Below are 12,404 nucleotides of genomic sequence, written 5' to 3'. Positions count from 1 at the left end.
ATATTGACAAATCGTCAAAAGGTTGAATCACGGTGTTAATAAAACTACAATGAAGTGGGGTTCGTATTTGTAGGGAAACTGTAGGGAAACCACTTCCTTTCCTCCTTAAACACTTCTAATCATGTATGGACATTTGTGGCTATTCAAGAAGGGATTAAGGAAAAAATTATAGATGCAGCTGCATGTTTTATAGAACAAGATATATACCGTAGTCGACGCCCCCATTCACATGCCTACACAAACATATTAATTACCGTATAAAAACCAAATGACAATGTACTATTTTAAGCTCACTGACCACAAAGTGACGCCGGACGAAGAAGTCGAAAGCTTCATAAATGACAAACATGTACATAAATTCGATCGATGATAATATAAGGGTGCGCATTGCTCCATTGGATTACAAAACGGCAGTGTTCTTTGGTTAGTAAGGTGTTGTGGCGAGGCCATTGTGACGATGATCCCGGTTCCCCACAAGAGTCTCACACCTCCTAAGGAAATTTGACGTTGGGACGTGCCTATCGTGGAATACTAATTATATTCTTCTGATTTTATTCATTACCCAATCCTATCCTAGGCCCAAAATGGCCAGCCTGGTCTTTTTATTTTTTTTTCTAGTTTCAGCCGGGCCAGAATTTAAGGCTTCCCATGGTGAAATATGTTAGTGGAGAAGAAAAACTTACTATCAGAATAATGACGTTAGGGTCAAGTTAAAAAGAATGGCTCAAAACATGTCAAAAAAGTGGATTTTTCATGCTAAAAAAGGCCTCAACTATAGTTCCAGCCTCGAGCACATTGGCTAATTTGCTGAAGTCCCGAAAAATCAACTACAGTTCCATTGATCCCCAAATTTACTCGAAAGTTATTATGTATGACACCAATAACCTAACCAAAAATTATTAACCATCAGACGTAATTACACCAAAATCAAGAAAATAATCGCAATGTATCGCCACATTGAACTTTCGACTATTTTACATTACCAAAACACAAGCAATTCGAAACCTACGCATAGCACATGTGTGAGTAGCTAAATTATCCGATGACTCTGTCTTCCTTTAAAGACCTTCCTCTTTCCTTCTCCTCCATTACATTGTGTGACTAGCTAAATTAGTCTCCTTACACAAACACCAGTTTAAGTGAGGCTAATGATATTTCGACACCCTTAATAAACTTCTTCCACAACTATTACACAAGTATGTTGCATATGAAGTTATGATAAGGTCCTGGAAGAAGTTATTATTGTCATGAAAGAAAACTTTCGAGATCTTAGAACGTGGGAGAAATTATTATTATTATAAATATATCATTACATCAAGTAATCGAATCCATTTCGTCTTAACAAACGCAAAGTCCCTGTAAGAATCTTACATAGTCATCACCCATTTATGAACTGCAATATAATTTCCACAATAACGTAAATATTACAAGAGCGATTGGTGCATCAATCATGTTTATACTAAAGGTGAACATGCATGAATGCTATCTACTGAATCTTTCTGATAGGAACAAATAGACAAATGCCCTGCAAGAAAAGGAAAACTAAAACAAAGGGGAAGAAGAAACCAAAGAAAAATTTACCGACTGTAAGAGAACATGAGATGATTCTTTCTTTCTAGAGTTGGCTGTTGGTGTCGTCCCCACTATGACCGTAAGTATCCTTCCATTTCTTGTAATCGCCAATAAAGTAAGGTAAATTCCCACATCCTGCGAATGTCAAAAAACATGTGTCTTCAAGTCGTGGATCAGGAAAATTTTGCAATGGACAATATGAGAGACTCAATAGCCGCAGCTCCTTTAATTCTGATAGATCAGGCAGCCTTTCAAAGCAACTGCATTTGTAAATACTCAATGCCTCTAGCGATCCCAATTTCTCCGCGCCTTGAATCTCCATTAACCTCGGACAATCAGTCACTCTCAACGATCGGAGCCCCTTTAATATTGATACGGTTAGCCTTTCAAGATATTCACCATCGCTCACGGACAAACTATGGAGTTTCACCAGCTGTTGTCCAAGCACATTATCAAAATTGACCTCCCTCAGCCGACAATTACAAAGGTCCAAATTGGACAGATTTGTCAAGTTGGAAAAGAGGGACCTTTCCATCGGTAACCTGACATCGAATAGAGACAACTTTTCAAGACTGGACGGAAGCCCCATTAGAGATTGGGGGTCAACACAAGTAATCTCAAGAGTACGAAGACGAGAAAGAGTAGCCAAATTGATCAGAGGAAATGTGGCATGTCTAATGACAAGCACCAATCTCTCTAGACTAGATAACCCCTCTATCCACTCTATTTTTGGAGGTCGAAGAAAGAGTTTCGACAACCAAGGATTGTCATCCCATAAGTGAAGATCAACTAAGGTAGTTAGATATGAGAGATTAGGGGCTGTCCACAACAAAAGAGGTGGGAACTCCAAAGCCTTCAAACACACAGAGAGCTCTGGCAACTGTTTAAGTTTATCACACTGATTCAAATTAAGTTGTTGGAGATGAGAAAGCTGATTCATAGTTGTGGGCAATCTTCTAATCTTGCTCTCTGATAGATTTAGTGTCCTCAAAAAGCATAGCCCCCCAATTTCACTTGGAATTTCCCCCTTCAGACTTTTACAACATGAGGCTTCCAACCTTTTAAGATTCTCTAGCATCCCTATGGTCCTTGGTAGCTCTCTTATCGCACTCCCATCTAGACATAAAATCTCCAATCTTTTGAGATTCCCAATACAAGCAGGTAATTCTGTGATATTTGTATACTCCAAGTTTAGCTCAATCAAGGACTCTAACCCTCCTATTGAGTTTGGTAGCTTTTTTATCGGAGCCATAGAAAGACTCATCTTCCTCAACATTTTAAGATCTCCAATAGAGTGAGGTAATCCTGTCATTTTAGTGCCTCCCAATTCCAATTTAAGCAATGATTTCAATTTTCCGATGGATGCTGGAACTTCAAAGAGCGCCAGATTTTCCATCTTTAGGGTTGTCAGAAATTTTAGATTGCCCATCGAGTCCGGCAAGAATTGAGGTACCACACACGGACTGCTCTCGGTTGAAGCTTCTTTCAATAAACTCCCAAAACGATTGCACCCACTCATTTCCAAGTATTGCAGGTGCTCTTGGTTACCAATGGATGGGTCAATCTGCACCAAGCTTTCACAATCTTTGAACAGCAGTCTCTCTAGAGTGGAGCACATAGAGAAATCAGGCGTCTTGATTAAGCTTTTGCAACTCACAAGACTGAGAACTTTTAAGTTACTTGTCCCCTGCAAAATAACCAATATAAGAAGGGACAACTATCAACATCCCCAAATGAGGAGAGAAATAGAGTATAATGAACATTATGCATGTCAGAAGGTATAGTACCATGATTTGGCTCCATCCATCCCAATCATTTATTATGTCGCTTGCTGAAATTTTGAGGACGACTAAGTTGCTTAGACAAAAGTTGGTCGCTTGAAACTCTGAAGGACAGTGACGCCACGAAAGCCATCTTAGATCAGAGAAGAGACTCTCAAAGTCTCCAACAAAGTTCCCTCCGTCTAATTCAAGGAACCTTAGGCTTTCTAGCTTTGAAAATTCCTCAGGAGTAAAATTGTGGGATTTAGAATGTCCATCAAGTTTGAGTGCTACTATTTTTTTTGTTCCCTGCAACAGAAATTAATGATCAGTGAGCATGAGCTCGGATTAGAAAATGATATTGCACGATGAACCCTTACAACATGACATATGCATTCTGTTTTCAGTCCAACATAAAAGTTGTATGCTAGATCGACAAACCTTTTTTCTGCATATGACCTCCATAGCTAACCTTGGGCACCACAACCTGCTACGCTTTCCGGGAAATTGGATGCTTTCTCGACGAACGATTTCTCTTCCAAGGTCCCTGAGTTGGTCGTGCATCCATAATTTCTCACGATACACGACCCTTATCAAGGACATGTTGATAAGGACATCAATTGCGTGATTTGGAAAAAACTCGCAAGATTTCCACATAAGAATTGCATCGTCGATTTGTTCACCGGCCATGTGACATGCGATGTCGAGAAAAATTTGTTGCTGTTCGTACTCTAACATTTCATAACTTATCATCAATATATCATGGACCTCTCTGTTAGGCATTTTCATTAACTTTTCCAGCATGTCCTCCCACACAGCCTCACTTTTGTAGCAAAGAGAGGATCCGATGACCTTTAGAGCCAGAGGAAGTCCACCCGTGGTTTTAACTATCTTGGTTGCTATCTTGTAATAATCATGTGGAGGGGTATCTCTTCTGAACGCGTGCTTGCTAAAAAGTTCAAGAGCATGATCAAGAGGCATTTCCTTCATTTTATAGATGTAAAACTCTTCTTGAGGGATAGAGTCACTGTCTCTTAGTCTTCCCCTATTGATTGGTAAAAAACCGATATCCCTGGTTGTGATGATAATTCTGCTGCCAGGACCAAACCAGTCTTGCTTTCCGGCTAGTTTCATGAGCTGGTTTCTATTGTCAACGTCGTCCAAGACAATGAGAACTTTCTTGTGACGAAACCTTTCTTTTATCATGCTGATGCCGTCATTGGTGTCGTAAATCCTTTTGGGTTGGAATTTGAGAATATCCGATAATAGTCTCCATTGTAATTCTCTAATTTGATCATCTTGGGAAGATTCACGAACATTTGAAAGAAAGCTATGACCGGAGAATTGGTGAGAGACCCGATTGAAAACAGCCTCGGCAAGGGTTGTCTTACCGATGCCACCCATACCGTGAATTACAACGAAACGTACGTCAAGGGATCCTTCTTGCAGCAAGCGCGTCACATCCTCCAAATGATCATGAATTCCAACTAGATGGTCGGGCAAATTTCTCTGCCTTTTCTTCAGTCTGGTCAGAACCTCATCAACAACATGTTTGATAACTGCACCTTCCCTGCAATATCCATATAAATGGAGCACTTGATTCATGATCTATTACCGAAGATTTTTCTTTTTGTGTATTGGTCTACAGCAAAATGACCTATCTGCAATGAATATCTGCATTTGACCAACAATCCAGGCTAGATTTCGAGCACAACAGACGCTATACTAATAGTTACTTTGAGAATGCATCCTATTCCCATAAACTCCATTCATATGGGATTGACATTTCATGAGAGGACCGAGTATATTCTAACTCTTAAACAGCATCTAACTCTTAAACAGCAGTGTCTCCAGCGCGAATGCAATAATCTGTCGAGAAACACCCCAAATCGAGCTAAATGAAGTTCATGCTTGAATTCGCAACAGTGAAGTAAATCCCGTGTGCGTATTGTTGTAACTCTCCTATTGATGAATTACTCACGATATGCAAAAGAATCGATCAGAACAGAAGCAAAAGACTGAAACATTGAAACTCCCTTTCAAACTAAAAAGAAACTGCAGCATATTGTGGAGACCAGCTGCAGAGTGCAGAGCCTTACCCTTTGCCCTTCAAACCCCATCCCTTGATTCGAGCGACCTCTACCAGAGCCTCCTTCCACCGCCGCACCTCATCACACGAGAACCTACCCTCGTGCTTTTTCAAGGCCTCGTCGTACAGTCCAGTCCGAAGCTTCACGTCGTAAGCACCGACGTCGTAGAAAATAGGCAAAATCACTTTGCCGCTCGATCCTCTGCAGCACTCCACGATGCGCGCGAGCTCGCGGAGGCACCACGCGCTGGATGCGTAGTCTCTGGAGAAGACGGTCACGTAGACCTTGGAGTTGTTGATTGCGCGCAGGAGCTCGCCTCCAATCTCTTCGCCTTTGCGGATCTCCTCTTCGTCCCTAAAGACGCGGACCCCGGCTCCGTCCATGGCGTGGTAGAGGCAGTCCGTGAAGCTGAGGCGAGTGTCCGGTCCCCTGAAGTTCAGGAACACCTCGAATTCACCCCCCGGCGGCGGGTCGCCATCGTCGCCGCTGGCCGGATCTGGGGACGAGTCCCTCTTCCTCTGCATCTTCAGGAGCTGCGTGCGCCGGCTTCAACTGGGAGACTGATCGGCCTGATTCCTCGAGAAACTTTAGCTTAGGCCTTTCCAGTTTCCTCCATCAGAGACAATGGCAGTTCTTTACCACAGGATGGAGATGAGCCCGACACCTTTTTGCTTCAAGTCAACGAAGATGAAGAAGAAAAGTCTTCCAAGACAAACTTGCTCAACTCGTTAGATTTTAAATCTGTTTAGACACTATTGAAAAGTCTTCCCAGACAAAACCTACTGGTCCTACACTGCAGGAATTTTCCTAGGATCTGTCCCCAGTGTCATCCTCTACAATCCACATCGTTCATGGCTCTCCGATTTCCAATGGAAATGTCGCTCCCCTCCATTCCCAGTCTTCCCAAGCATTCAACTCATTGCTTTCACAGAAGTTGTAGCGACTCGTCCGTCTTCTTGCTTCTGCTTCACAGGTACGTTGGCACAGGATATCGCAATTCGATTCTGAGTTCCGTTGATTTCTCTTGCTTTCCCTTTTCACTCGACTCTAGTCACTTGTCGCTGTGCATAAGCTCCTAACCTGTTTAACTAAATAGCGATGAAGTGAGACCGCATTTTGCCTCCTTTGAAATAGTAGTTTAGTCTTCTCCATAATTAGTGAGCATTAGGGCTCACTACATATATATATATATATATATATATATATATAGATGATGTAATCTGAAAAAGTGCATGACGATTATGTTTTTCATCATGGTATCAGAGCTTACGATCGTCAACAAAATCTTTCTCCGCTTTCAGTAAAAAAAAAAAAAAGAAAACCTAGATCCAGAGTGGCCGGCGTTGCCCGACGCCACCCGGCGTTGCTCGATGTCGCCCAACCCTAGATCCATAGCGGCCGGCGTTGACTGATGCCACCCGGCATTGCCCGATGCAGCCCAGATCCGGCGTCACTTGACCCTACCCAGTGTCACTTGACGAAGCATCGTCGATCAGTGTCGCTCGACGCTTGACACCGTCGCCCGTCTCGCGCGAGTCCTTGCATCGTGGCTCGATAAAACACAAGGCAAGAACTGAACAGAGAGAGATTATGCACAAGTTGGTGGTAACTTCTCTTATTGTTAATGCCTTTGGGTATTGCTACACAATCTGCTCATCCGGCTCGCTTCTCGCCTGATGACAAATACTCGAGGTAAAGAGTTCTTCTAAAGAAGCGATTTGGATTGTTGCCGACCAAATATTTTTTTTAAAAGTATCTTCATCAATTGTAAAAGACCTAATCCTATCAGCAATAGATATTCTACCCCTGCCGCTCCTCTTATTGTATAGACAAGCCATTGAAGAACGTTCACCAGTCTCAGGAGACGCAAATCCTGTGGTAGAGCTGGAATTTTTCTTAAGCTTTGATGAAAAAACAACCGCCTCAGAAATATTAAATGTGGGATATCGCATAGGCGTTCTTTTCTTGCGAAAGTAAAGTCCCCGCCTGGTGTTGAAGTTTACTGACGACGGTTGATTATTGGGTTTGTTAATGCCCTATGTTGATTTGTGATTCTGTTGTGATGAGTTATTGTGTTTGGTGGTAATTGGTGGTAATTATTACGTTTGGCGCACAAGGTGCAAATTTTTGTTAAGTTCACTTTTATATTATTATTGAGTTATGACTGGCAATTCTGGAAACACGGATACCGGTCTTACTAATCTGAAGTTGACCTATGTTAAGCTCAATGGGACCAATTACCCTTCTTGGTCTATGGCAATCGAAACATATCTTTTAGCCACCAAACAACTGAGTTATCTAACTTCATCTCCACTTATGGATAAAACAAAGGAAGATGATTGACGCTCTGGCGATGCTACTATTCAGACATTGTTGTGGAATATCATGGATTCCAAGATTAGTCCTCAATTTATGCAGTGTACATCAACCAAAGCTATTTGGGACAAATGTGCTCTTATGTTTTCGGGTCATGATAATATGACCCGTGTTTGTGATGTGTGGGAGGAGCTATTTGACTTACGTATTGGAGACATGTTTGCATCTGATTACTATTCTAGGTTCACCACCCTTTATGAGAAATTGGATACTTATTTGCCTGCCACTGAAGACATTAGAGAGTTGGCCAAGCGCCAACAGGATATGAGAGTTGTGTTATTCTCCCGGGGCTTGGTCCTACTCATTCTTCTCTCCGATAGCAGATAATCTCCCAGGGTACTCTTCCATCAGTAGATGAGGTCTTTTCTTAGGTCCTTCGATGCGTGCTTGACTCATTATCATCTACACCTGTAACGAGTGCTATGGTCTCTTAGTCTTTTGATGGTCGTGGAGGCCGGGGACGTGGTCCTTGGGGTCGTGGCAGGTTTGTCTTTTCTCTAAGTCGTCGCCGAGATGGTTATAGGGGTGCTGGAAGTTCTCGTTATTGTAACCATTGTCAACGAGCTGGCCATACTGAGCCGTATTGCTATACCCTACATCCTGAGCTTCGTCCACGGGCTGCTTATGCCGAAGCAGTGGAATCTCCAGTATAGAAGGTTCCTGGTCAGTCACAGGAGTTACCTAGTACCATTATGCTAACTCACACCAAGTACGAGTCCTTAGTGCGCCCAACTAGGTGGTGGATTCGTCTGCTCCTACTGCTACTTTGGCACAGACTTCTTCAAGTAGTCCTTTATGTTTACTCTCTTCTGCGCCCACTTCCTGGGTCGTAAACTCTGGTGCCACAAATCATATGATAGGTAATTCTAAGTTGTTGTCTGATATTACCTCTATGTCACCAAGTTCCGTTTCACTTGCTGATGGTTCACAGTCCCATATCACTGGTCAAGGGAATGCAACCTTGAGTCCCTCTCTTACTCTTTCATCTGTTTACCATTTGCCAGCTTTCCCATATAACTTGCTTATGGTTAGTTCTCTTACTAGAGATTTGAATTGTTCTGTAACGTTTACTTCCACTCATTGTATCTTTCAAGATCTGAGGACCGGATGGATGATTGGTGGCGGACATGAGTCCAATGGGCTGTACTACCTGAACAAAGACCTCATTGCTGCGGCTGCTCAAAAGAAAACTGCTTCCGACTAATTTTAGATGCATTGTTGTATGGGTCATCCACCACCTGACATTCTTCATCACTTTTCACTTGTTTTAGAATCTATGAGTCCTATCCGGTGTGATGCTTGCCAATTTGGCAAACACCAATGGGTGTTGTTTCCTTCTTGTGTCCAGCGTTGTGTATCAAGTCCTATTGAGTTGGTCCATTTTGATATTTGGGAACCGTGTCATGTTAGTGATATGTCTGGTTATAAATATTTTGTTACATTCATGGATGATTATTCCCGAATGACGTGGTTATATTTAATAAAAGATCGAACTGAAGTTTTTTCTTGTTTTCGTATGTTTTACTTTGAAATTCTCGATCAATATCATGTTTCTATTAAATGTTTGCGTTCTAATAATGCCAAAGAATATATGGCTGTTTCCTTTGGTTTTCAATCATTTCTTATATCTCATGGGATTTTGCATCAAACTTCTTGTCCCTATACTTCCAAACAGAATGGGGTGGCTGAACGAAAAAAATCGTCATCTCTTGGATGTGGCTCGTTGCCTCTTTTTTCATATAAACCTCCCCAAAATGTATTGGGGGCATGCTGTTGTTAAAGCATGCTATCTCATAAATCGCTTTCCATCCTCAGTGCTTCATAGGGGCATACCTTTTTCCACTATCCATCCTACAAGTCCACTTTTTACTTCACCACTTCGTGTGTTTGGGTGTGTCTGTTTTGTGCATCGTCTTGCTCCTGGTCATGATAAACTCGATCCACAGGCTGACAGGTGTGTGTTTCTTGGGTATTCTCGAACTCAGAAAAAGTACAAGTGTTATAGTCCAGTTAGTCGGCAGTTGTATGTCTCAGCAGATGTAACCTTTTTCGAGGATCAGTCATATTACTCCTCTACAGCGGGTCCTTCTAAAGATGTTCTGTCTTTGACTATGGCTCCACTACCGCCTATTCCCTTGGCGAGTATGCCTGAGTCGTCAGCGTCATCGCCTAGTTTTCAGTTCACCGACAAGACCTATCAACGGCGCCGGTCTATTCAACGTGAGGTAGTATAGTCGCTGCCTGCATTGGATATGCATGATTCGCCACCAGTCAATGTCCCGTCTTCTGATCCACCAGTTGCTTCTGAGCCTGATTTACTACTAACATTCCCATTGCATTGCCCAAAGGTATTCTTGTGTTGGTCAACCCAATCCTCGGTTTACTCCCTATAGTGATTTGTCTTGTCATACACATACTCGTTACCCTCTTTCTTAGTTTTTATCCTACAATTGTCTTTCTCCTACATATTCCTTGTTTGTTGCTTCTTTATCTGCTGTGTCTGTGCCAAGTCTCGTTGCAAAGGCTCTTGCACATCCAGGTTGGCGACATGCTATGGAGGATGCAATACAAGTGCTACAGGATAATAGGACATGGCAACTTACATCGTTACCTGCTGGGAAATAGGCTGTGGGGTGCCGTTGGGTTTTCACAGTGAAGTTCCAACTAAATGACACTGTTGAGCGTCTGAAGGCACATCTAGTTGCCAAAGGTCACACCCAGACATATGGAGTTGATTATGATGATACATTCTCTCCTGTAGCGAAGATACCTTCTGTTCGTGTTTTCATCTCTCTTGCTGTCCATTATGGTTGGACTCTTTACCAACTTGATGTCAAGAATGCCTTTCTTCATGAGGACTTGGCATAGGAGGTATATATGGAGCAACCCCCAGGGTTCGTTGCTTAGGGGGAGTCTACTAGTGTTTGTCGCCTACGCAAGGCATTGTATGGATTGAAACAGTCTCCTCGTGCCTGGTTTGGTTGTTTCAGTGATGCAGTTATTCGGTTTGGTTTGCGACGTTATACTGTAGATCATTCTGTATTTAGCTCTGCTTCTCCTGCTGGGTGTGTTCTCCTAGTTGTGTATGTGGATGATATTATCATTACTGGTAGTGATTCTGTGGGCATAAAAAAATTAAAACAGTTTTTACAGATAAAGTTTAGCACAAAAGATATGGGTTGTTTGCGGTATTTCTTGGGCATTAAGATGGCCTACTTACGTGATGGTATCTCATTATCACAGCGAAAAATATGTACTAGATATTCTCAGTGAGGTTGGTTTTCTTGAAGCGAAGCCTATTAATACTCCGATGGATCCTAATGTGAAGCTTGATGCAGAACATGGCGAATTACTTCATAATCCAAGTAAGTATCGGAGACTGGTGGGTAAGCTCAATTATTTAACTGTTACTCGACCAGATATCTCTTTTGCGGTTAGTGCTGTTAGTCAATTTATGAGTACTCCTCGTACTACACATTGGGAGGCAGTGCTACGTATAGTTAAATACTTGAAGGGAGCACCAGGTAAAGGGATATTGTTCAAGAATCATGGACATCTTGAGGTTATTGGCTACTCTTATACTGGTTGGGCTGGTTGTCCTTTTGATAGACGATCAACTTATGGTTACTGTGTATTCTTGGGAGGCAATCTTGTGAGTTGGAAAAGTAAGAAACAATAGGTGGTGTTTCGATCGAGTGCTGAGGCGGAATATCGGGCCATGGCTCATGTGACTAGTGAGTTGATTTGGTTGAGGATGTTATTATCCAAACTTAGTATGTCATCTTCAGCTCCTTCGGTTCTGTGTTGTGATAACCAGTCTGCTATGCATATTACTTCAAATCCAGTTTTTCATAAGCGCACAAAGCATATTGAAGTAGATTGCCATTTTGTGCGAGAAAATATCCAAACAAGGACATAACACTTCAATGCACATGGACTGAAGACCAACTTGCTGATCTTTTTACTAAGTCATTGTAGGGCAGTAGAGTGATTGCTTTGTGTAACAAGTTGGGGCTCTTTGATGTTTATGCCCCAACATGAGGGGGAGTGTTGAAAGGGTAGTTTAGTCTTCTCCATAATTAGTGAGCCCTAATGCTCACTATATATATAGAGAGAGATGATGTAATCTAAAAAAGTGCATGACGATTATGTTTTTCATCAGCCTCCCCGTTAATGGCTGGTTAGGGACGATACGCGAATGTTGCTTACATGGCAAGACTTTGCACACTCTTGCTCAACCTCATCTCAATTGAGATAGAGGGAGAAATGGAGCACGCCATCGATTTGTTAGTTTATTGAGATAATCATCTTCTAGGATGAAATTGATTTTCACTAGTGCTAAAATGGCTAGGGACAGAGAAGAAAAGGAATCAGATGATATATACCTGAAATTTCAATGTTGTTTGAAGGCTTGAATCAACAGGGAAAACATTGTGGCGCCGGGGAAAGTGCAGGTGTTATCTTACGTTGTTATCATCATGCTTCTGATTTGAGTGAAATATGTGTATGCCCGTTTAATAATGGACTTTGGTGTATACTCGACCGGGACAGATAGCTCGTGATATGAAACATTGTTCACAGGATCGGATTTGAAGACATGTCGTGT

At 42.1% G+C, this 12,404-nt stretch overlaps 1 protein-coding gene and 1 pseudogene across 1 annotated transcript; one reads left to right on the top strand and one right to left on the bottom strand.

The window, feature by feature from the left end:
- Positions 1-1,615: 1,615 nt before the first annotated feature.
- On the bottom strand, positions 1,616-5,946 carry LOC115678372 (disease resistance protein RPV1-like). Its single transcript, XM_030601746.2, has 4 exons — positions 5,432-5,946; positions 3,774-4,902; positions 3,360-3,641; positions 1,616-3,259 (listed from the first exon to the last, which is right to left on the bottom strand). The coding sequence occupies exons 1-4, from the start codon at positions 5,944-5,946 to the stop codon at positions 1,616-1,618; spliced, it is 3,570 nt and encodes a 1,189-aa protein (XP_030457606.1).
- A 960-nt stretch (positions 5,947-6,906) lies between these two features.
- LOC115678504 (H/ACA ribonucleoprotein complex subunit 3-like protein) lies at positions 6,907-7,172 on the top strand (annotated as a pseudogene).
- Positions 7,173-12,404: the final 5,232 nt, after the last annotated feature.

Source organism: Syzygium oleosum, unplaced genomic scaffold (assembly GCF_021117445.2).
Source record: "Syzygium oleosum isolate NSW1041296 unplaced genomic scaffold, Sole_v2.1 Sole_v2.05, whole genome shotgun sequence".
NCBI classification, from domain to species: domain Eukaryota; kingdom Viridiplantae; phylum Streptophyta; class Magnoliopsida; order Myrtales; family Myrtaceae; genus Syzygium; species Syzygium oleosum.
The sequence above is the reverse complement of the archived record's forward strand: the minus strand, read 5'-3'. Positions and strand labels throughout refer to the sequence as shown.

Bases quoted from the DNA above. Each gene is read 5' to 3' on its own strand.
- LOC115678372 (XM_030601746.2), bottom strand. From the start codon at position 5,946: ATGCAGAGGAAGAGGGACTCGTCCCCAGATCCGGCCAGCGGCGACGAT. The intron at 3,642-3,773 runs GTTTGTCGATCT...TTTCTGTTGCAG, and splicing joins AGGTCATATGCAGAAAAAAG to GGAACAAAAAAAATAGTAGC. The intron at 3,260-3,359 runs GTACTATACCTT...GTTATTTTGCAG, and splicing joins ATGGATGGAGCCAAATCATG to GGGACAAGTAACTTAAAAGT.